The sequence below is a fragment of the Heptranchias perlo genome, chromosome 17 (genome assembly GCF_035084215.1).
Source record: "Heptranchias perlo isolate sHepPer1 chromosome 17, sHepPer1.hap1, whole genome shotgun sequence".
Lineage (NCBI taxonomy): Eukaryota > Metazoa > Chordata > Chondrichthyes > Hexanchiformes > Hexanchidae > Heptranchias > Heptranchias perlo.
Window position 1 is genome coordinate 27,684,259 of NC_090341.1, and position 23,517 is coordinate 27,707,775.

The following is a 23,517-nucleotide window of genomic DNA, read 5'->3' on the forward strand; positions in this document are numbered from 1 at the left end:
GAGGTCACCACTTTTACCAAATTCAAATACGCAAACTTAGCAGGATGTAAAGAAAAATAAATGGAAGGGGGGCATATGGCAGTGTTGCGGGAAAATGAGGAATGGCTTCATGGAGCAGATACCTCTTAGAGCATTATGATGCTTGCTTCTGCCCCTTGCAGCTTGTTCTGCAGCTATAAATTGGAGCACTACCAACAGTAAAAGGACAGGGATACTAATGGTAGGGGAGGCAGAGAAAGAGCTGCATTGTTTACCAAACATCCTGGAAGGATTATTAATTGCTAAGCCATGATGATAACATGTATACTGCTTCTGAGTTCTGCTTACCCAATGTTTTGTGCAAATTGGCACCTATGTCCTCAATAAATATTGGGGCAGCTAGATTTTAATTGCAATCTACTCTTTCTAATCCTGTGGTGCTTGTCAGCTAATTTCTAAACTTTGCTTTTTACAATGCTAACCAAACTTATGTGTTATTGCTGTGATTTTTGAGCACTTTCAATTCAGTTGAGTAAAACAGCATAATTGGTTTTCCAGTGACAAGTTCTTAATAATTAAACCAGAGCTGTTCAGACTGTGGAAGCACATTGGAACAAGTAAAATATGAGGTAAAACAAATAATGTAGATACAAGAAGTGAAAACAAATGTTCACAGCACAGCTGGTAAATGCACAAAGTAGCAATTTCAAGGTTTGAAAATTTATTATAGGTTTATTAACTTAATGTTTTTTTTCAAACTAAGGTAATAGTATCCATTTAATACCACCATATTAATGCGTATTAGTAAATGGCAGCTGGAGGTTCTGGACTTGCTAATGTTGCTCAATTGATTATTACACAAGATAATTGTTTCTTAACTGCAATAGGCACTCTTATTAAGCTAGCACTCCATGTTTATGTCAGGAACACAAAAGCAACTGCACTTTCTTTACTAATGGTAGACCAGCAACAACACTTTACACTGCTTCTCCCAACTATGGAACTTTTGTCCCATATACGCAGAATTTACTGCAATTAGCTAGTGGTCACTGAATTCGTTGTTGCAACATGAATTCCGCATTACAAAAAAATCAGTATGCCTGTTGGCAACCTAGTACAAATTCTTCAGGTCACTATGTACTCTCACTTGAGGTCAATTTTGCTGCAATTGCATCTAACCATACCTGCTTGTTAGCCCATCCCAAGTATAAAATTTAAAAAAAACACTTTTGGCTATATCATGACCTCCTGATTGAACTTCAAAAAAAATTATATCTACTTCATTGATAGCAAACCCTATACCATTGCAGTAGCGGGCAGATAGATAATATCCAATGCCGTTGTTGAGCTGACTTAAAGATATGTATGAGAATATCTTTAAGGCTGCTCAACAACAGCTTCTCCACTCTCCCTTTCCTTTCAAGTCCTTAAACGTGTTGGCGCCTCCCAAATTCACGCCCATCTTTCCCACAACGTTATGGTTGAATTTCTTCGATCAGGTTTCTGCCCCTGCCATAACACTGAAATGGCCCTAATCAAAGTCACAAATGATATCTGCTGACCGTGACCACGGTGCATTATCCCTCCTCAACTTCTCTTCCCTCCTCGATTTCTGTGGCCTTTGATATGGTCAAGCACACCATCCTCCTTCAATGGCTCTCCTCCATTGTCCAGCTCAGTGGGACTGCCTTCTTACATACCCACTCTTACACATCCAATCATAGTCAGAGCATTTCCAGCAATGACTTCTATTCCAACCCCCATCAATGTTACTTTTGGAGTTCCGCAAGGATCTAAGCTTGGACCCCTCTCTTCCTCATTTACATTCTGCTCCCTGGCGTCATCATCTGAAGACACGGGGTCAGCTTCCACATGCATTCTGACAATACCCAGTTCTACCTTCCCACCACCTCTCTTGACCCCCTCCACTGCCTCTATGCTGTCAGGACTGCTTGTCCAACATCCAGTCTCTGATGAGCCGCAAATTCTTCCAGTTAAACATTTGGAAGACCAAAGCCATCATCTTCAGTCCTCGCTACAAACACTGTACCCTTGCCACTGATTCTATCCCCCTCTCAAGCTACTTTTGAACCAGACTTCACAACCTTGGCGTCCTATTCGACCCTGGACACCTCTCCACTCCTTTAAGACCGTCCTTAAAACCCACCTCCTAGACCAAGCTTTTGGTGTTCTAATATCTCCTTCTCTGGTTTGACATCCATTTTTATGTGATTGCACCACTTTGAAGCGCCTTGGGATATTTTTCTACGTTAAATGTCCTATATAAATGCAAGTTGTTGAGAATAGTCCAGGGTGTGTAATTTGGTCCCACTTCTGTGTGTGCCTTATTCCAGAGCTTTGATTTGGGAATATGTTGTCTGTAGCTAATGGTGTAAACGTGTGCACTGTCCTACCACTTCACAAAGCATGTTTCAGCACCAATCCACTATGATGCATTACAGTATTTTGAAAATATAATTCATCTGTTACTTACCTTCATTGTTGCTGATAATTTGTTATTGCTTGACAGAACATTTTCTAAGTAGCATATAAGTGAAATATTTTATACTGTCTGCCATTCAGAAATACTAGGACATTTTTAATGTTATGTTTTGTTTAGATGCCTCAGAAGCAGTTAAATTTAATGGTCACACACCGATATTGTTAGTGGTAAAGCAGTGGTATAGTCCCTGGAATTTTCAAAGTCATGATGAAATGCACCATAACTGTAATTACTGCAGTTGCATTTTATGTCCTTCATTCTTAGTGGCAAAAGATAAGATTTGGCGTCATGTAATCCTAATGGCACAATGCTTTCAGTAAACCTATAACTTCCGAAAATCTGACCGTAGCAAATTCTAAACAATGTAATGGCTTCCTTTTTTTCCCTCCTTCTAATTGCTTTTCCTTTCTAACGGCTATTTTATCACTTTGGCTTGCCAGGAATCTGCATGCAGTATTAAAAATGTGAAACCTAAAGTGTTCTGTAATGTGATATCAGGTGACTCCCATGCAATTTATTTTTCTTAGGTTATCAGATAGGTCATTGATGGGACACAGTCCATCCCATAGCATAGTTTGTACTGTGTTTCTGCAATCTAATCATATTATACATGAATTATCTACTGTATTAATGGAACATAGTTAGATTCTATTCGATGCAGTTTTTATACAACCGTTGAACCCACATATAACAAATGATTGACAGTAGGCTGACGTGTTCTATAAAACCCTATCCAAATCTACTGTGTCTGTTTTATGCCATGGATCTGTGTTTTGAGAGAAGTATTTTCAATATCCGTAATCTCAGTCTTTTTGGGAGAAAACAGAAAAGAGATTAAGCGGTCGTAAGACCTTAGTGACACTATTATCCAGTTGATTTTTATAGTGGGAGTGGAAGTTTAATCTTTTGTGAATCTGGAGTTATGGGTGGAGGATCATATATCGCAGATCCTAGAGGCGTTGGGCTGGTGAGAATAGTTTTGTTAAGCTAGGAAGTGAGGATAATCTTGTCTAGTAATAGTGGTGCAATAGAGCTGAGGGCAAAGAGAGTCTGAATCTGTCTGTGGCTGGAGTCTTTGTTATGGTAGTGCTGTGGGGAATTGTATATAACTGGGTGTTACTGCATTATCTGGACTTCTGCTCTTTGGTTGTGTGTGCATATGTTTTTGTTTTTCTCTTTTCTTTCTAGTTTTCTCCCCTTCTTTCCTGAAGATGGCATTACTTGCTGGGAGTTCAGCCAACAGCAGCCTTGCCCATTGCAAAACTGAGTCTCAATGGCCTGTTTGTATATTGAGTTCATCAGTTATACACACACTCTCCTAGCACAGGTCACTTGGTGGCTATCACAAGCAGGTTTTTTCCCTCCTTCCATCTCTAGTCCGAGGGTGCTGAGGTTGTCGTACTGTCTCATTACTGCCTTAGTGAGATTAGGGACAGCATAGGGATTGAATTTGGGATCTTGCTAGTTTGGCTCCAGTGCCACACCAAGTAGTGTATGGCCCACTGAGCCATCAGGGTTAGTTGTCTATTTCTTAAATCAATTGCTAAATATATTGAACAGGTGCAGGAGGCCAGAATCATGGCAGAAAACACTTAACTGAAAACTCCACTTAAAGGGACACTTGTGTATGGAGTAAGTACAAGGAGTGAAGAGAGGGAATGATGTGTGCTTATCCCTGATTGTAATTACAGGGCTCTACTCAAGGTAACAGTATCCATTTATTTTACTAGATTGGATATGTGAGGCTGGCTTATGTAAATTCCATGGAAGGACATCTGCTTTATCCCGTTATCCCACGTTAAAGTGCCTCTTTTTAATGCAGTATTTTGTAGTTGTCACTGATAAATGATTCCCTCTATTGTTGCTGATTAATTTGTTACGACTAGTTTATTGTCAGAAACCTTCCTTTCCCAAGTAACCCACAAATTATATTCTAAATTATATTGGAAACATTCAGCAGGTCAAGCAGCATCTGTGGAGAGAGAAACACAGTTAATTTTTCAGGTTGAAGACCTTTCATCAGAACACGACCTGAAACCTTAACTCTGTTTCTCTCTCCACAGATGCTGCCTGACCTGCGAGTGTTTCCAGCATTTTCTATTTTTATTTCAGATTTCCAGCATCCACAGTGTTTTACTTTTTGTTTTAAATTATATTGTCTGCGTATAGGAGCACTTAATGGTTTTAATGTTGTGTTTAAGTGTGATAGAAAGAGACATCAGAAACTCTCACAGACCTGTATGTCACTTTTTGTAATAAGTAATTGTGTAACTTCTTTGATTTGTCTTTGGTAAACCATCAGTTGCCTGAAACTGTCATTGTTTGCACTTTTTATATATTGTCCAGAATGTCTCTTTCTTGGTAATGACTTATTGCCTCTTTCTTTCTATGCTATCTTTGCTGTAGAGCACACACCATTTTGAGCCTGACTTTGGGGTAATGTAGACCACCCTAAAAACTTTTAGGTTGCGGAAAGAGGTCACAGTCATCAAGGTGAATCAGTTTGCTCTTGCATCGTAATCTCTGTTCTTACAATCTAGTTGATCAAGACAGCAGCAAATCTTAGAGCCTTCAAGTTGACAGAAACTAAAAATGTAGACTCTTGTTGGGGGTGGGGGGGGAGAATCTTTTCTTAGCAGGTAATTTATGTATTCGCCACTGAACTCCTGGTTACTAGGTTCTTTGTCTGTTATATTTTTCCTTTGATTTTCCTCCCTTTACCCACTCTTTTGAAAGCAGTAACTCACACTGAGATACATTTCCACGGTTCTCAGTAGCCTTCCTGTGTCTTTTCCCAAGTAACAATTCTTTGTTTGAGCATATTCAGTACCAACAATAGCAACTTGCAATTATATGGTGGCTGTAACGCAGAAAAAATGTCCCAGGGTGCTTCAGATGTAAGGAAAAAATGGATGCCTTGCCAAAGAAGGCTTGGAGGGATGACCAAAAGCTTGGTGATAGGGATGAGGTTTAAGGAGGAACTTAAAGGGGGTGAGAGAGGTGGAGAAGTGAATCGGTTTAGGGAATTTCAAAGTGTGATGCCTAGGTGGCTGAAACCACAGCCACCAATGGTGGGGTGAAGGGAAAGAACATGCGTAGGAAGCTGGAGTCAGAGGAACAGTATTTGGAGGTGGTTGTAGGACTGGAGGAAATTATAGAGATAGGAAGGAGTGAGCCCATGGAAAGATTTAAACACAAGGATGAGAATTTTAAGTTTGAGGCACTGGGGGACTGGGAGCCACTGTAGATCAGTGAGGACAGAGGTGAAGGGCAAGCAAGACTTGGTGATGAATAGGATATATGCTGAAGAGTTTTGGATGAGATGAAGTTTAGAGAGTAGAGGGTGGAAGTCCAGCCAGGAGAGCGTTGAATTAATTGAGTCTGGAGGTGACAAAGGCATGCATGAGGGCTTCAGCGACAGATGGGTGAGGCAGGAGCAGAGGTGGATGATATTATGGAGGTAGAAATAGTTGGTAGTTGTAATGAAGAAGATATGGGGTCGGAAGCTCAGCTCCGGGTTGAACAGGACGGCACGCCGCGTCATTCGTGACTTTGGTTAGGAGACTGCTTTGGTGCTGTGCGAGGAATGCAAAGCTGATTGAGGGACTCTAACAGGGAGTTGCAGGAGGGATGAGCACAGACTAGATGATGACAACACATTCAAGGATTTTGGAGAGGAAAGGAAGGTTGGGGATGGTTATTTGCAAGGACAGAGCGACTGAGGGTTGGTTTTAAGGGGGTGGGTGATGACTGTGGTTTTGAAAGGATGGAGGGCAGTGCTGAAGGAGAGAGAACTATTAAGAATGTCTGCTAGCATGGGGCCAGGAAGGGAAGCTGGATTTTCAGGAGTTTAGTGGGAATGGGGTTGAGGGAGCAGGAGCTGAGTCCTGTGCACAAGATGAGCTTGGAGAGGGCATGAGGAGAGACAACTAGAGAGAGATGGGGTCCAGCACTAAGTTGGGGGGATTGAGGAAGGTTGGCTCGGTGAGCAAAGGGAAGAAGGAAGAGCAAAAGCATGGATGATCTGTTTTGGTGGCAAAGAAATCCATGAGCTCCTTGCATGTTTTTGGGGTTTAAGGAGGTGGTTGGTAGTTGAGAAAAGGAGCCTTGAGTAATGAGTTTTGGTAGAGAATAACAAAGCTTGATAAAGATCGATGTGATCCAACACACAACTGGGGACGGATGGTTAAGCTAATTGTGTGCCCTTGGACTTAAGAGACCGAAGATCAGGACTGTTCTAGGGGAACAACAGGTATGAGAGATAGTGAAGGATTAGAACATTGAAAGTGGAGGTGAGGAAGTGGTTGAAGAAATCAATAGCTGCAGTAGTATTGTACTGAATGGAGTGCCAAAAGTAGTTGAGAGTTTGAGAATGCAATTGTTAGTGACTTGGAGGAGATTTATTTCCTGGGGCAGATGCAAAGGAAGTAGGTTTGAAATAGGGTGGGAGATGTGGGTGGTGAGGGATACAAGGGAGTGATCTGATATGGCCTTGTTGATGATCGAGACCACGGGAGTTGAAAGAACATGGACAATGGTAAGGTTCGAGAGGGTGACTGTGAATATGGGTACGAGAGTTTTTAGGGAGGACAGGACACCGATGAATTCAGAGGAGAGAGGGTAAGGGGAGTTGAGATAAAGACTGAAGTCACCAAGGATAAGGAGTCGCTTTTTGCAGAGGCGGATTGAGGAAAGGAGGGAGGATATCTTGCGGAGAAACTTGGAGTGGGGCGGTGGACAACAAGGATTTTGAAGGAAAGATGAGGGGTGATATAGGGTGATTGTTCAAAAAAGGTGCCAATGGAGTAAGGGAAGACACCAAAGTGTGACCTTGTAGTAAGGGCTGCACTGCCACTGCAGCAATTTGGGTAGGTGGTAAGATCTATTTCTAGGTGCAGAGGTTTTGGTAAGGGGCAAAGTGCCAAGAGTCAAGTTTCAGTCAAAGCCAGGATGTATGATTATCCACAATAAGGTTGTTGTTGGCAAAATCCTAGTTTGTGACTGAGCAGATATTTTGGAGGGAAATGCAGAGAGGGGTGGTGATTGTTGATCAATTGGCAGAGTCCAGGAGGTGGTGGTGAATGGAATGGGGAGGAGGTTTGCCTCATTGGTCACACTGGGCACTAAGGTCAGTGAGAGAGGCGGATGGGGATGATGAGGAGTCTGTGACGGGTGCCACGATGGGTTCGTTAGAGAATGCCAAAAAAAGCACACAGAGTAGCCATGGTTTTGTTCAAGAGTTCAAGTGTGGGACAGTGACAGGAGAGAAGGGAGTAATGATGGGTTGGGGTAGGGATCAGAAGGGGCAAAGTGCTTGATGGAAGAAAAATTAAAAGTGGCATGGCTGGGTCACAGTTGAGGGAGGAAAGATAAGGTGACAAAAAAAAGGGAGTTAGAAGGAATGGGCTTGGGAACATTACTAACCTGCAATATAGACAAAACCCAATCATGTTTTCACTCGTGCACTTCCAGCAGTAGTAACTGGTGATCACCAATCCTGCCAATTTTTTCCTTTCTCTAGCCATGGGCGTTGAGGCAATTGTAACACACTTCTTGGATAATTCAGCATAGACCATAGTTCAAACATAGGGCTATGTGGCTGAATGTTAAATATGATATGTTTACCCACTGATCCATCATAAGATAGATAAGGATGAGGAAACTCCATCTAGAAAGACACTGCCTCAGCCATCACAGCTGAGGGGTGCTACCTCCTTTTTTGCTGTATAGATGCTATTCCATTTTTGTTTTTCCTTGAATGCTTCAAACATTTTGTTTGCACAATGGATCAGAATATTGTCTGAAAAATAATCTCCACCACCAAATTAATTATTGTTAATTGGATCTCTTAATATTCCCATAGATCATGACTCTGTGCAACCAATTATTAGGACTTGAGATTAGATTGGCATGACTTATGGGATGCTTCCTTCTGCCATTGTTTCTTTTCCCCCTTTCCTCAAGAGAAATACCAAGCTTCTTTCTGCTCCCTCTCTGACCATGATCAGGAACTCTGATGCATCCTGCAATGGACCAAATTTGAGCTCTTCTAATTTTGTTCAGTTGAAATTTTGCTCCTGTGTTGTTAAAGAGCTCAAATTTCCATACCCTAGCATTATTAACAGCCCAATCTTACTGTTGAGTTGATAGACCTGCTTCTACAGTAGCTATAGATTTAAACGTCGATCTATTTGCATCTTTGTTCTCATTAATTTTTGCAAATATGAGTATGTTTCTAAACATTGTGCAAACAGTAACGTTAATACTCATCAAAATAAAAGTGTGAAAATGTCACCGATTATTGTGCTCTGTGGTCATTTGGATAATCTGTATTTTTAAATAAAAACTTTTTTTAAATGCTGTGATTATTGTACAAATCAAATGTACTTTAAATTTTAATGGAAACATTGTGAAACCAAATGCTGTAAGTCAAGATTATCCCATTTAGCTTTATTCCTTGGAATTACATATTAGTTAACAAGATTTAGTTTGTAATATACATTCAGAAATATCCCTACGGCCTTAGCATTGTGAGCAGGGTGGAATCGGAGAGGTTTCAAAAGTCAAGTCCCTTTACAATTCTGTATGAAACTTTGTGATATATATTGCTACAGAATAGGCTTGTACTATAGTTGTATTTCAACTTAATACAAGTATAAAGTAGTTCTTATTCTGATTAGATCTTGCTGCTTGTTATAATTTTGAAAGTTAAAGGGATGGGGAAAATTATTTCCAATCTTAAACTAAAAGAATCCTTGTATAAGGTGATGCAATGAGTTTCTTACTTACCTTGTTCAGGCTGTGACCACTAAATCTGTTCCCCTGTATAGCGATGGTGCATAAATACATGATCAGACGCTTTAATATGGAATTTGTTTCAGGCTGTAACATCTTTCGTTATGATTGGATACTGTGATTTAAGATGATGGTTGTTAAGGCACACAGACAGCCATGTCTCCTATCCAAAACCCTGCCTTTCCTGATTGCTACCAAAGATTACACTGGCTTACAGACTGTTACTTCAACAGCTGCCTCTGATAGACTCACTTCTGCATGGACCAATTAAAAACTGATTTATTTTTTAAAAATTGAAAAAGGCAACTAAGAGAGCACATAGAGAACTGGAAGTGAAACCTTGTTTTGTTTCGTGAATTCATTCCACACAAAATATATTCCACACTACTGTGCGAACAATTTACCATAACCCAAACCTCAGAAGAGCAACCTGCTGCACTATTTTGATTATTCCATTTCTCTCACGACCCATACCCATGTCCTCTAACTGAATTGGTAATTAGTGCCAAAGTAGGGGTGGTTTTATGCGTAGGCCCACACTTGAGGTCGAAGGGCACTGTCCTTTCAAGGAATTAAAGTTCTCTGAGGCAAAAAGAGTAATTGGAACCCCTTGTGCAACTCCTACATTTCATTGCTTGATGCCTGTATTATTGTTGTAAACCAAATCACATGAAATTAACATGTAGTCTACTGTAAAATAGAATACCAAATTGTGCTATCTGCCATTGCCACTGAGAGTATTGCACTTAATAAGATTGTGAATGCCCATCAAGCTTGGCCTTGCAACAAAGCAACTATAGTATGTATACTATCAACTGAACAGGAAAAAAAAAACAATTTAACAGCATTGGGTTGGAGAGTGTGCAAAAATGCTTTTCCTGAGCAGTTGAACTGGTTGGAACTGAGAGCAATTGCTTTTGATTAAAGAAAAATGTTGTGATCACTGGTGAAATACCCTTGCAGAGTTTGTAAATATTTTGTCAAAAATAAAATGTAAAACAAAAATATAGAATGCTGGAAGAACACAAGTCAGCATCTGCAAAAAGAAAAATTGACAATTCAGCTATACCTCCTTTGTCAATGGTTCGAGTGAAGAGTTACACCCAAAATGTTAATTTTTTTTACAGATGCTGGCTCATGTGTATTTCCAGCATTTGCAGTTCTTTTTATTAAAGTTGTATAAATGGAAATGTGAATTAAAGAATTCTATATTCACTTGTTAGTGGGAAAAAGAGAAATCTTTGTTATTGATATTTTTAACAGGAGCACTTACTGTTTCTTTTTTCTTTCTCCCCATACCTGCAGGAGTTTCACCAATCCCTCCACCACCAGCTGCACCCCCACCTCCAAAGTCTGAGATCTCACTTGCTTCACAATCCATTTCTACTGCCAATGGTGCAGGCAGAGGAGCCTTACTCAGCTCAATTCAAAGCTTTAAAAAGGGGCACTTGAAGCCTGCAGATACAAATGATCGCAGCATCCCTACAATCAAATAATACAAAATGTCTTTTTTTGTTGCTGGACAGTTTTGAACACCAAACATGAAACACTGATGAGTAAAGAAAATTGTTATGTGCCATCTGTGTATATATGTTTGGGGCAAGACTTTGTCATTTTTTTGTGGAGCTCTTGTACAGGACAATCATTCCTTTTTAAAAGCATTTGCTTTTCAAAAATCTACAATGTGTTGCAGCCAATGTGTGTAGATTTACTTATGGGGCTTGCTGTGCCCCCTTGTGGACATGGCTATGTTTCTAAAGTAGATTTTTTTTCATTAAGCACTTGTCAGTAAACTACCTGTGGAGCCAATGTTCTGCAATAATTTTACATTTGGAGATCACACAAAAATGGCACCAGTTTGTTTTGCAATAATGTATCTTAAAACAACTAGATGTAGTTTGACCATAATCCCCTAATAACCTTGAAATTCTGAAGAAAGTGCACTTTAAAGATATAACTGTTTTACCTTATAAACAAAAAGAAACAGCTGTTTCTATGCAGAAAGATTTTCATGGTGTAATATCTGTACAAATTTTCTTGTAAACAATGACTAGATATTCTGTTTTAATATTTTTATTAAAATAATTGTCTTCTGTCATTCACCATTTTTGGGCATCTCTGCTGTGAAAATGTAAATTAGGGTACAGCTTTATATCTTTCCAAAAGGAGGAGTTGAGGACCAGTATAAGGCAAAGCAGATGGCAAGGGTAGGTGGCAGAATAACTTCTCAGCTATGGCACAGTGCAAAGTGGAGAAGCCTTGAGCTTTTTCACAGGAAGAAATGGAAACTAATCCATTGTTTTAAATGTATAGGACTAATAGATGTCACTCAAATGGCAGTTTGTCATTCAAAATCTTTTGTCTTTCTACTTTAATGTAGTAAACAGCCCAAGGTGCTTCATAGGACCATTATCAAACAAAATTTGATACTGAGCTCCATAAGGAGGTATTAGGATAGATGACCAAAAGCTTGGTTAAAAAAAGTATGTTTTAAGGCACATCTAAAAGGTGGACTGCTTTAGGGTGGAGTGATTATAATCTGGGATGTGCAACATGCTAGAATTGAAGGAGCGCACTGAGGGTTGTAGGGCTGGAAGAGGTTCCACAGATAAGGTGGGGTGAGGCCATGAAGGGAACTGAAAACAAGGATGAGAATTGAGGCATTCCCAGACTGGGAGCCAATGTAAGTCAGCGAGCACAGGGGTGATGAGTGAACGGTTCTTGGGTGCAAGTTAGGATATGAGCAGCAGAGTTTTGGTTGATGAGCTCAAGTTTATGGAGGGTGGAAGGTGGGAGGCTAGCCAGGAGAGCAGTGGAATAGTCCAGTCTAGAGGTAACAAAGACAGATGAGGGTTTCAGGAACAGACATGTAGAGGCAAGAATACTAAACAATACCAGAATAAGTTATTTTCTTTTATGTTAGACTTTATTTACTATATTGTGGATGAGATTTACTTTGCAAGTTAAAATGAACTGATGCAACAGGCCAAAATTATAAAAGTTTCAGACAGCTGTGCATTAATTAACTAGTTCTTCCCAACTCTGCTTGAAAAATGTAAGATAAACACAATTTTACAACTCACCCCCATTTGCTGGGTTTCATGCTGTGATACTAGTAAGAAGGCATGTGGGAAACTTTATGTAGCAGTTACTCTTATGAAATTAATCTTCAGCCCCATTCCAATTTTGCTGTCACCGAAGAGGGTTTTACTTTAAAGAAAAATCTTAAATTAGTTGGAATTGGTACATTTCAGGTTAAAACTTTTGTTTAAAACTTAATTTTATGGTAGCACATTTACTACTTTAATCTCATGTTTTTCACTTGAACCATACACACCAAGGTGTCTTTTAAATAGACACCTTGGTGTGTATGGATCATCCAGCTTGCATTCAATAAGCATGAATGCAGATAAAGTAGTTAAGTCAAACTTTTGCTGCTTTGAATTTAGGTGCTACTTTACTGGACTAGAGGAACTGTATTCAGTAAAAACAGCATTTACAGTAACATTTAGACATGTAGTTGTTAAAACATTTTTGCCCTTTTAAACAAAATAGTAGACTTGGTCTGTTTAAACTTTAATTTCATTCAACTTTAGTTTCACTGCAGTTATATACATAAGACAAAGCAGCCCACATACAATCACAAACTGATACATAATTTGTAGAACACCTGAGCTAAAGCACTTTTACTATATTTGTAATTGACACTGGGGTACAACTCGAAACAACATGGCAAGAGGTTAATCTATTTGTAAACTGACCAGGTGTGCGTTTTCAAAATAAGTTTTTAACAGTTGAAAGAGCATATAATGCTGTAACATTTTCATAAAATTCAAGTGACCAGTTACAGAAATTTGGAAGTTTTAAAAAGCAGTAGGACCTGTCAATTGAACATAACATGGCTATTTCACTAACAATATATAAAGAAAAAACCCAAAAGGTTTAAATTTAAATAAAGCCAGTCTGATTTGTTTGCATCAATTAACTATTATGTATGAAGCTTCCCAAGGCTTTTATATAATCCTTTCATTGATGGAGCAGTCTTGGACACAATATTGCTTGGAAAGATGCTAGGTTAAGAATTTCTGCTTTCCTTGCTAGACATTCCTATAAAGAAACAGTGCAGCTGATTTGGACTAGAAAAGTAACCAAAACAGGGATTTGATGCTTTTTTTAAAAAAAAAGAGGATTTGAATGAAAAAGTATAAATCTAATCTTTTGGAGAATATCTCAGTGGTATCTAGGTTATTTTCAACACTTGGAATTTGTCACCAGTAAGATATTCTGTTTATTCTGGAGCACTGTTAAGCATTTCAGATATACATTACCACTCAAGACAGACTTTCACATTGAGATTACACTTGACTTGAGGACCATGTCCTCTTTAAATGGTACTTTTCCAACAGCTTCGGTGGTACTAAACATTTTGTACCTTCCTTCCTGCAGGATGATATAGTGACTTTTAGGTGCCACAAACTTCTGATATACACCATCAGTGAAAGGACTTAAATGGAGACGGTGAAAAAACAGCACCAGGTGCAATTACACATTGAGTATCTTCTTGACTGTAAAAATTATATCTTTAACCTGAGGTACGCAGTTGTCTTCCAAGATCTTTGCATAAGGCATAGGAACATCTGCACCAGTGACACGCACAACTGGAGCATCCAGGTAGTTAAATGCTGGGCCTATAGGAAATATTGTATTATAATTCAACTAGACTGCAAAAAAGCACTTTATACCTTATAATTGAGAGAACTTTAACATGTGAACTGTCTTCATTTTAACAGATTAAAACATATAAACTTGATTTAAAAACAGTCGACAATAAAATGAGCTATAAATTTTTATGTAGATAGAATCAGTAAATAAAGTTGGAAAACTAAAATGACTTGCACAGTAATGTGATAGTATTAATTTGTAGCACTTTACCTTCCATAATTCTGGCACAGATTTCAGCACCCACTCCAAACTGTGGCCAGCCACCCTCAACTGTTACCAGATGATTGGTCTTCATCACACTAGCTTCTATTGTTTCAATATCCAAGGGTCTGATGGTACGCATATTAATGACCTGGAATAGTACAAACTGCTAGATTAATACACTTCTGGAAACAAAAGCTCTTGGTACAATGCAAAAAGTAATCATTGCACCATATATGTACAATGTAACATATTGGATGAAATGGGTTGCATATGAGAAGTGAGATTGAATGATATAAAATGGGATTTTAGAAATTCAATTTAACATGAAAGGTTGTGGCAAGGTGCAGTAATCTTCTTGAAGGGGAAATGAAATGAAAGGTACCAAAATAGTATTCTCTTAAAGAGTTGGTTAAGTGGAACACTATTTCCAGTCATGTAGCTGACCTGATGAATTCTCACTAGTAATCAAGCCTAAAACTGTTTAAAATAAAACCTCAATCAGTTTTCTGTATTATTAGGTGAGGACACCAATTAAGCAGCTTTAAATCTGCAATTTCTAGAAAAAATATGCCCACTCCTGTTTAGTTAATTTGCTCAGACACTTCTTGTGAAATTCCTGGGCTTATTGGGCTTATTTTTGATCAAGTTTCCTCACTATGATTGTTCAAAAGAATTTTCACCATCAGTATTATTCCTTCCCTTTAAAATGTGAGGCTTTCAAATTATCACTAAATCAAATTACGGTGACAAATACTGATGACATCAGGGGAAATAACTTGGAAGTTACTGATCATCAGTTTGAGGGAGATGATCAATAATCATTAAATTAGGATACACCAGCAAATGTGCTATCTCAAATCTTCACACTGCTAGACATCGTAACTCCCAAATCAGTTCACCCTCTGATCCATTTCTCCTCCTCCCACAAAAACAAAGTTTGCAGTATTCAATTCAGATCATTTGAAATAAGCACATTTAAAAAAAATTATATATAAATGTTACCTTTAAAAAGGTTCTACTGTTGTTCCTCCAGAACTGTAACCAGATTTTAGAGGCTGACAGGTAGATTAATAGAATACTCAAAAGCAAAATTAGGATAAAAGGTAAGTGGACAAAAATCTGAGGTACTGTCTCACAATAATAAATGTGTAAGAATTTGTTGGGGGCATGAATTTAAAAAGTTGTGTATAGACTAGCCTTGACAAAAATGTTAACTGCACTGAAGAGATTGGAATGTATACTTTTAAAAAGATCAGCTGGAAAAATGTTTCTGAAAGATTACTCATCAACATTTTAACAATTTGCATTCACATTCTCCACTTGGTTTAAAAATTTCCTTTCCCATTTTAGTTTATGTATACTAGTCTTCTTATTGTTCCCCAGTTACCTACCTCACAATCAATGCCTTCCTTTGCAAGAGCAACAGCTGCATCTATGCAATGCCCTACACTTTTGGAGTGTGCAACCAAGGTGATATTAGTTCCTACAAAAGCAAAGTCAACTTTGATTATTGTACAGAAGCAGCACAGATCAGCTTAGTTTCAAAATCAGATGCAACAAAATAGGATACAAGTCAAATAGAATATTGAGAAAGACAAAGTCTTTGAAAACAAAATTACAAAGAAAAAGATAATGCAAGCAGCTGGATACACAGATTTATCTAATGGATTCTGTAATCAGCTAGTCACATTAATCTCATGAGTGGACAAGGGGACGATACAAACCAGCTTCTCAGTTTCATCAAAAATAACTCGTGCGCTTAGGTGTGTTTAAACTAATTTTAGTATCCCACTACAATACATTGCGTCCTACACGTCAAGTGCTTTACTTTAATTCATACACAATTATAGCATAGGAGATCACATTGGCATCGTGCATGTTCTGATGCTAGATTCAAATGGAGCCTTCACTCTAACCACATTCCCGTCGGGATTAGAGTCTTTGTTTTAGGGAGGCAAGAGAGAAAAACAGTGGAGGGGTATTTACGAATCGCGAGTTTAGATCACAGGCTGATTTTCTCAAAATGCCAATTGGGAATCCTGTTCAGACAATCTGCTTTGTCTTCTGCTTATAGTTGCTCTTGGAAACAATGTGATTTTAAAAAAAGTTAGATCTACCATTGAAGTTGACATTAATGAATATCCCCTGAAACTTGTTACAATCTTCATAGTGTGCATCTCCACTGTACCATTCTCTATTCCAACATGCTAAAACTACAGTGATTGAGAATTTGCTGTATTTCTTCTAACAAAATATTAACTCATAATAGCAAGCCATTATGAGTCCTGATCTCCCACTTAGGTGGGCTCACTGGGGTACCAGGAAATCCAGATTTAGGCATCACCTCCATTCTATAGGGAAGCTATGTAGTATTGATCACCTGCATTCAAGTCTACGACTTCAGAATAAACCTTGCAGGGCTATCATTTGTATTGTTTTAAATACAGCATTTGACTGCGGACATAGTATTGCTGTATGTTACAGCACAGGAGGAGGCCATTCTGGCCATCGTGCCTGTGCCAGCTCTTTGAAAGAGCTATCCAATTAGTCCCACTCCCCCATTCTTTCCCTGTAGTCCTGTAAATTTTTTCCCTTCAAGTATTTATCCAATTCGCTTTTGAAAGTTACTATTGAATCTGCTTCTACCACCCTTTCAGGCAGTGCATTCCAAGTCATAACAACTCGCTGCGTTAACAAATGTTTCCTTATGTCGTTTCTGGTTCTTTTGCCGATCACCATAAATCTGTGTCCTCGGGTTACCGACCCTTCTGCCACTGGATACAGTTTCTCCTTATTTACTCTATCAAAACCGTTCATGATTTTGAACACATCTAGCAAATCTCCTCTTAAACTTCTCTACTCCAAGAGGAACCCCAGCTTCTCCACATAACTGAAGTCCCTCATCCCTGGTACCATTCCAGTAAATCTCTTCTGCACCCTCTCGACAGCCTTCCTAAAATGTGGAGCCCAGAATTGAACACAATACTCCAGCTGAGGCCTGACCAGTGTTTTATAAAGGTTTAGCATCATTAAGAGGGATCAGATGAGATTGGAATGCGTGCGCGTAAATGCACATAGCCTGGTAAATATGTTTGGTGAGCTGCAGGCTCAAGTCACCACGTGGAACTATGATATAGTGGCAACAACAGCGACCTGGCTCAAAAGGGGAGGATTGGGTACTTAATATTCCTGGCTGCAACGTATTCAGGAAAGATGGGGAAGGAAAAAAAGTGGGGGGGGGGGGAAAAAGAAGGGTGGCATTATTGATCAAAGAAACTATTATAGCACTGGAAAGGGGTGATGTAGTTGAGGGGTCAAAGACAGAATCTATTTGATTAGAATTAAGGAACAATAGAGGAGCCATAACGCTACTGGATGAATACTATAGGCCACCAAATAGTGGGAAGGAGACAAAAAGGAGAACGTCTGCAGGCAAATTACAGAATGATGCAAGAATTATAGATTAGTGAAAATGGGGGACTTCAATTACCCCAATACAGACTGGGATAATAACAGTGCAAAGGGCAAAGAGGGGGATGAATTCCTGAAATGTGTTCAAGAGAACTTTCTGGAACAGTGTGTTGCCAGCCCAACCAGGAATGAAGTGGTGCTGGATCTAGTTCTGGGGAATGAAGTGGGGCAGGTGGAGCATGTTTCAGTGAGGGAGCATTTGGGGTACAGTGATCATAATATCATTAGGTTTAGAATAGTTATGGAAAAGACAAGGACCAATCAAATGTGAAAATGCTTAACTGAAGGAAGGCAAATTTCAGTGAGTTAAAAAGGGATCTTGCTTGGAATCAAAAATTGGTCGGTAAAACAGTAACTGAATAATGGGAGGCCTTCAAGGAGGAGTAGACACATCCCCACAAGGGGGAAAGGAGGGGCATCCAAAGCTAGAGCTCCCTGGATGACTAAAGATATAGAGATTAAAATGAAACAGAAAAAGGAGGCTTATGGCAAGGATCATAATACAGTAGAGAACCAGACTGAATACAGAAAGTACAAAGGAGATCTAAAAAAGGGAATAAGAGGGGCAAAGAGATATGGAGGATTGCAAATGTTACCCCCGTTCAAAAACGAGGGATAAACCCGGCAATTACAGGCCAGTCAGCCTAATGTCCGTGGTGGGGAAGGTTTGAGACACAATAATCCGCAACAAAATTAATTGGCACTTGGAAAAGTATGGGCTAATAAATGAAAGTCAGCATGGATTTGTTAAAGGAAAATCGCGTTTGACTAATTAGATTGAGTTCTTTGATGAAGTAACGGAGAGGGTTGATGAGGATAGTGTGGTTGATGTGTATATGGACTTTCAAAAGGCATTTGATAAAGTACCACTTAATAGACTTGTTAGCAAAATTAAAGCCCATGGGATTAAAAGGGACAGTGGCAGCATGGATCCAAAATTGGCTAAGGGACAGAAAGCAGAGAGTAGTGAAAGGTTGTTTTTCAGACAGGAGGGAAGTGGTGTTCCCCAGGAATCAGTGTTAGCACCACTGCTCCTAGATATATATTCATGACCTGGACTTGGGTATAAGTTCAAACTTTGCAGATGACACGAAACTCTGAAATGTAGTAAACAACGTGGAGGATAGTAACAGACTTCAGGAGGACATAGACAGACTGCTGAAATGGGAAGACACATTAACACAGAGAAATGTGAAGTGATGCATTTTGGTAGGAAGAATGAGAAGAGGCAATATAAACTAAATGGTACAATTTTAAAGAGGGGCCATTTAGGACTGAGATGAGGTGGAATTTCTTCAAAGGGTTGCGAATCTTTGGAATTCTCTGCCCCAGAGGGCTGTGGATGCTCAGTCGTTGAGTGTATTCAAGGCTGAGATCAATAGATTTTTGGACTCTAGGGGAATCAAGGGATATGGAGATTGGTCATGATCTTATTGAATGGAGCAGGCTCGAGGGGCCGTATAGCAAATCCTGCTCCTATTTCTTATGTTCTTATGTTAGGGGAAGTGACTGAAGGCATGGTTAGGAGAATGATTTTGAAGGTGGGGAGAGAGAAACATTTAGAAAAGAGTTCCAGAGTGCAGAGACATGATGGCTGAAGGAAAGGACATGTTCCTATTCTGCTGAGGAGAAGTATTCACTATTAGAATACTAAGTTATAGAACTGATTAAAAATGCAAATTTAAAAAAGTTCAATTTAGTGTTAAAATTTAATGCATCGCTTTTTAAAAATTTCTTACCTGCTTTTTCTACTTTGGCTTTTCCTATTGGGACAACAAAGTCCTTTGACTGGATTTCCTCAGAGACTTCAAAAGACACACCATACATCAGTTCATTTTCCAGAAAAACAACTGTAGGATAATAAGTGGTTAATGTATTTTGTGAGTATTGTGTTTGCTTACATTTACAAAATAAGTGGTGTGCCTTAAACTGATTGCTACATATTACAGATAATAGCCTTATCCATCAAATCCCAAAGAAAAAAAGGGGGAGGAATTAAATAAAAGTTTGAAAAAAGATCTAAGTTACAAAGTTGAAATGGCTCTTTGCTGAAAAAATGAACCACATCCATGAACTATTTACAGGGTTCCATGGAGTAAAAGAAAGAACTGTGAATTCTACAGTGAATACTGTTGTGCACTGAGTCAGTATTGATCAGATGTCCAAACCTAGAACAACCAACATTCAGGACTGTAAAGGATATCAAATCATGCTGGACTCTAGAGCTGCTTACCCGACTAGGTCATCAGGTAAAATTTTTGTAACATGCTTAAAAAAAGACATTGAAAGGTCTTCCCCTATACTCCTTTAACAGTTGAAGTATTTGCATCTAGAGTTTCCTTAAAAACACTTAAGAGAAAGGCAACACAATAATTCTAAGTAGTGCTGCATTAGAAGCATATTTTGTTCATAGACCAACAGAATGGCATCTGTAGGTATTTTGATCAATATTAACTGTGTATAGTGGACCAGATGCAATAATGAACTACGTATTCTATTACCTCCTTTAAAAAGATTTTTAAAAAAAATCTTACCAGGGTTATCATCTCGGATAGCAGCTTTCAACAAGCCTTTGGAATCTTCAGCACTCCAAGGACTAACCACCTTTAGCCCAGGACAGTGGCTATACCATGCTGCAAAACACTGTGAATGCTGAGCTGCCACTCCAGCTGAAGAACCATTTGGACCTCTGAAGACAATGGGAACAGGTACTGCACCTGCAGACATGTAGTATGTTTTGGCAGCAGAATTTATAACTTGGTCAATGGCTTGCAGTGAGAAATTGAAGGTCATGAATTCACAGATGGGCCTCAAGCCAGCCTGAGGAGTTAGTGGAGTGGAATGTTAAGAATCTGACCTTATTTTTCCAAGGACATATTTGTAACAAGACATGTTCACATGCACTAGCATTGGCATCTGTAGAGCACACCATATTTTGAACTTTTAATCTTATACTCCTGATAATTTTAAGTCTACATTTACCACTTTTTCTTTTGTCATAACGTTGGAGCTTTGTTAACTTTCTTGCTATTGCAAGGATAAGAGTGTGACCGTGACAATTTTAATGAAAAACAATCCTATTTTACAAGGGTATTCACTGTTTTATATATTAATTCCATGCACGTGACACTGCAAGTTATTTTAAAAATTTGAAGTTACATACCATGGCAGCACCAACTGCAATTCCTGCAAAACCTATCTGGAAGAAAGATGTGATAATTTTAGCATTTGAAGTTATTAAACGCATATTAGACATGGAATGATTTCCTACTGAGACATACCTCGGAGATAGGAGTGTCTATGATTCTCTTGTCTCCCCATTTCTTCCACAGTCCACGACTCACCTGCAATAATACAACCATGAAAGTTTACAGCTACTTTCAGTGCTAAATCTTTTGAAGAGTTCTAGGTCATCAGCTACATCTCACCTTGTATGCACCATCATACTGTGCTACCTCTTCTCCCATCAGAAATACTGTTTCATCTCTTTCAATCTCCTCATCCAAGGCCTGGCTCAGGGCATCTCGAATGGTCAACTAGAACAGTATGTAAAGCAATCAATGTATCTTGTTATACAAGAGGCTAGATTTTTAACCTGTTTATCATCAAAGATTATCTAGCCTGAAGAGTCTAAAAATGGTAGAAACACAGGAATGGACAGGACTGCAAAAGACAACTGCAGTTCATCTGCCTGGTGTCAGTGTCTAGGAAATATATCCCTTGATACCTCACATCTGCTTAAATTTTGCACCAGGTACTTGTCTTCAAAGTGCTAATTTTTCTTTTCAACTTGTTAACCTTTCTTTACCTGTTTTAAGACATCTCCCCCACCCCCCAAGACATTTTCAAACTTTATTAGATGATGTGTTTAGTGGAGAGTGTACAGGCAGTCAGGCTCTCTCACAAGGAGAGAAGGAAAATTGGACAGCAAGTCATCCTTGGACAGTTTTTGTGAAACCCCTCAGGCTGAAATGCAGCTCAATGGCACTGGACAAATATAAGTCACCTCTCCAAGCTGGAAATGACACAGGAAGACAGGTGATGAACATTTAGAATTTGGTTAACAACACAAATGCTGCCACCACCACCCCAGCACCCACTGGACAGGAAACAAATTTTTAAAAAACATGTTTCACCATAAAAAAAAGTCATCTAATCAATAGTATAAATATTTTTTTTATGAAGCGGTACAAAAGGAGTGAAAAGGTCCACTTCATCACCGAAGGCTTACATTTTAATTTCACAATGGTACCTTAAGAGTATTACAAAAAAAAAAATCAATAATACTGACTGTGGATTTTTCATAATTTAGAAATAGTCCAAACAGTTAACAGTCTAAAGTCAGGGCTCTTGTCTATTTTTTTAGTTTATTTCATTGTTTGACATTTCAGGACTTGTATGTGTTTTAATTTGTAAAACCAGTATACATTTTGGCCAATTTGCTCATTCATTGGAAATGCACTTACTCAACATATAGACAGCTCTACAGCAACATTCTGCCACAGATGATCAATGTAAATACTTCTTCTAGTAATTAACATCCAATAACACTATTTAAAAGTGGAAATGAATAATTATTTGAAAATGAATATAAAAAAATATACTGGAAGAAGGCATAAAAATGGAATTGGCACACACACAATGGGCCAAATGGCTCCTTCCATTCTGAGATTTTCAAGATTCAATCTATACTAAAGCGGTAATGCTAAATATCAACCTCCAGCCAAAAAGCCAGGTGCTCCGACATACACAAACCTTCACGAAATCTAAAGTGGCAAGATGTGTTTAAAAAAAACACTAAGAAAGCAGCCTTCCCAGACAATAATGCCTAAACAATCCAGGATAATCTCAATAATTAGTAGTTTTCAACATGGACTAGCCCAAGATTCATTCTTCATTGGGCTATGAAATGCATCACATAGTGGACACAAATTTACTTCAAACATTTATTTGCTTGCACGTAGGATTTCAAACAGTCGCTAGAAAGGGAACTATTTTTATATACCCTCAAATATCCGTACAAGTTATCGCTCTCCCCACCGCACCACAACACATTTGTAATTTTAATTGCAATTTTCCAGTAGTGGGGGAGGATCAGGGAATGCAGCGATTCACGACATCGGCTATAACACATGAAACTAAAAAAAAATCCTGCAATTCTAAGACCAGGAGAGGACACCGGCGCCCGTAAAGCGCTGAGTTCATCTCATTCACGAATGAGAAACCAGTGACCAAAGGTGACCCTACTGTACCTGTACTGCAGCAGGCGCCGTCCGATGAAACTCCCTCCGTGACAGCAGGCCGAAGGCACTCTGTGTGAACAAAAACAACACAGTATTACTGCACTGACATAACCCCGACAGAGGTCGCGTTCATTAATTGATAGACCCAATCTCCCCCCCGCCCCCAGTGCGGGGACCGTACCTTCCCATTACGAACCAGACCCCTCAACGCCGCCATTTTCTTAATGCCCTTCAAGGAGACCAACTGACGCCGATTCTTATCCAATGGGCAGGTGCGATACTAACTGTGACCAGTCGTTCTCGTTTTCTGGCCAATAGTGGTGCGCGTTACAGAGGCGGTACCTTGTGAGTCGACAGTAGGGAGGAGTCGCTGAGCGCGGTCCCCGGCTCCGGGGGGAGGCGGTTAAATTTAACATTAAAATCAGGTACGAGGCCATCTCGCTCTGACCAGAGATGAAGAGTGGCCCTGGTATAAACAATCACTTTAACTAAAGAATGAGAATCAGGAAATAGCCATTCCAAACTTGGGTTGCCAACTCTGGACATAGTTGTGGAGTTTGGGTCACGTGATGGTTACAACCGTTGGGCTCCAATGGCCCA

At 39.2% G+C, this 23,517-nt stretch overlaps 2 protein-coding genes across 3 annotated transcripts in view; one reads left to right on the forward strand and one right to left on the reverse strand.

Annotated features, from left to right (window-relative positions):
* Positions 1-12,285, forward strand: part of pxk (PX domain containing serine/threonine kinase) — a 57,530-nt gene extending 45,245 nt beyond the window's left edge. Inside the window, exons 18-19 of one of the 2 annotated variants that reach the window (XM_067998806.1) lie at positions 4,043-4,114; positions 10,583-10,669. In XM_067998806.1, coding sequence (XP_067854907.1) covers positions 4,043-4,095 — 53 coding nt within the window. In that variant the 3' untranslated portion in view covers positions 4,096-4,114; positions 10,583-10,669. Of the gene's footprint in view, positions 1-4,042; positions 4,115-10,582 lie in introns of both variants that reach the window. The other variant, XM_067998805.1, reaches the window with a different exon arrangement.
* Positions 12,286-12,841: 556 nt separating this feature from the next.
* pdhb (pyruvate dehydrogenase E1 subunit beta) lies at positions 12,842-23,204 on the reverse strand. The gene is made up of 10 exons (XM_067998812.1): positions 23,099-23,204; positions 22,927-22,986; positions 21,103-21,210; positions 20,956-21,018; positions 20,838-20,873; positions 20,209-20,494; positions 19,414-19,524; positions 15,595-15,686; positions 14,210-14,351; positions 12,842-13,965 (listed from the first exon to the last, which is right to left on the reverse strand). The coding sequence occupies exons 1-10, from the start codon at positions 23,132-23,134 to the stop codon at positions 13,820-13,822; spliced, it is 1,080 nt and encodes a 359-aa protein (XP_067854913.1). The 5' UTR covers positions 23,135-23,204; the 3' UTR covers positions 12,842-13,819.
* Between the last annotated feature and the right edge of the window lie 313 nt (positions 23,205-23,517).

What these genes read in the sequence shown, in the direction of transcription:
- pdhb (XM_067998812.1), bottom strand. Translation starts at nt 23,134, where the DNA reads ATGGCGGCGTTGAGGGGTCTGGTTCGTAATGGGAAG. An exon ending in CGGCGCCTGCTGCAGTACAG is followed by an intron (nt 21,211 to 22,926) that starts GTACAGTAGGGT and finishes ATACTGTTCTAG; the next exon opens with TTGACCATTCGAGATGCCCT. An exon ending in AGCCAAAGTAGAAAAAGCAG is followed by an intron (nt 15,687 to 19,413) that starts GTAAGAAATTTT and finishes TTGCTTTTGTAG; the next exon opens with GAACTAATATCACCTTGGTT.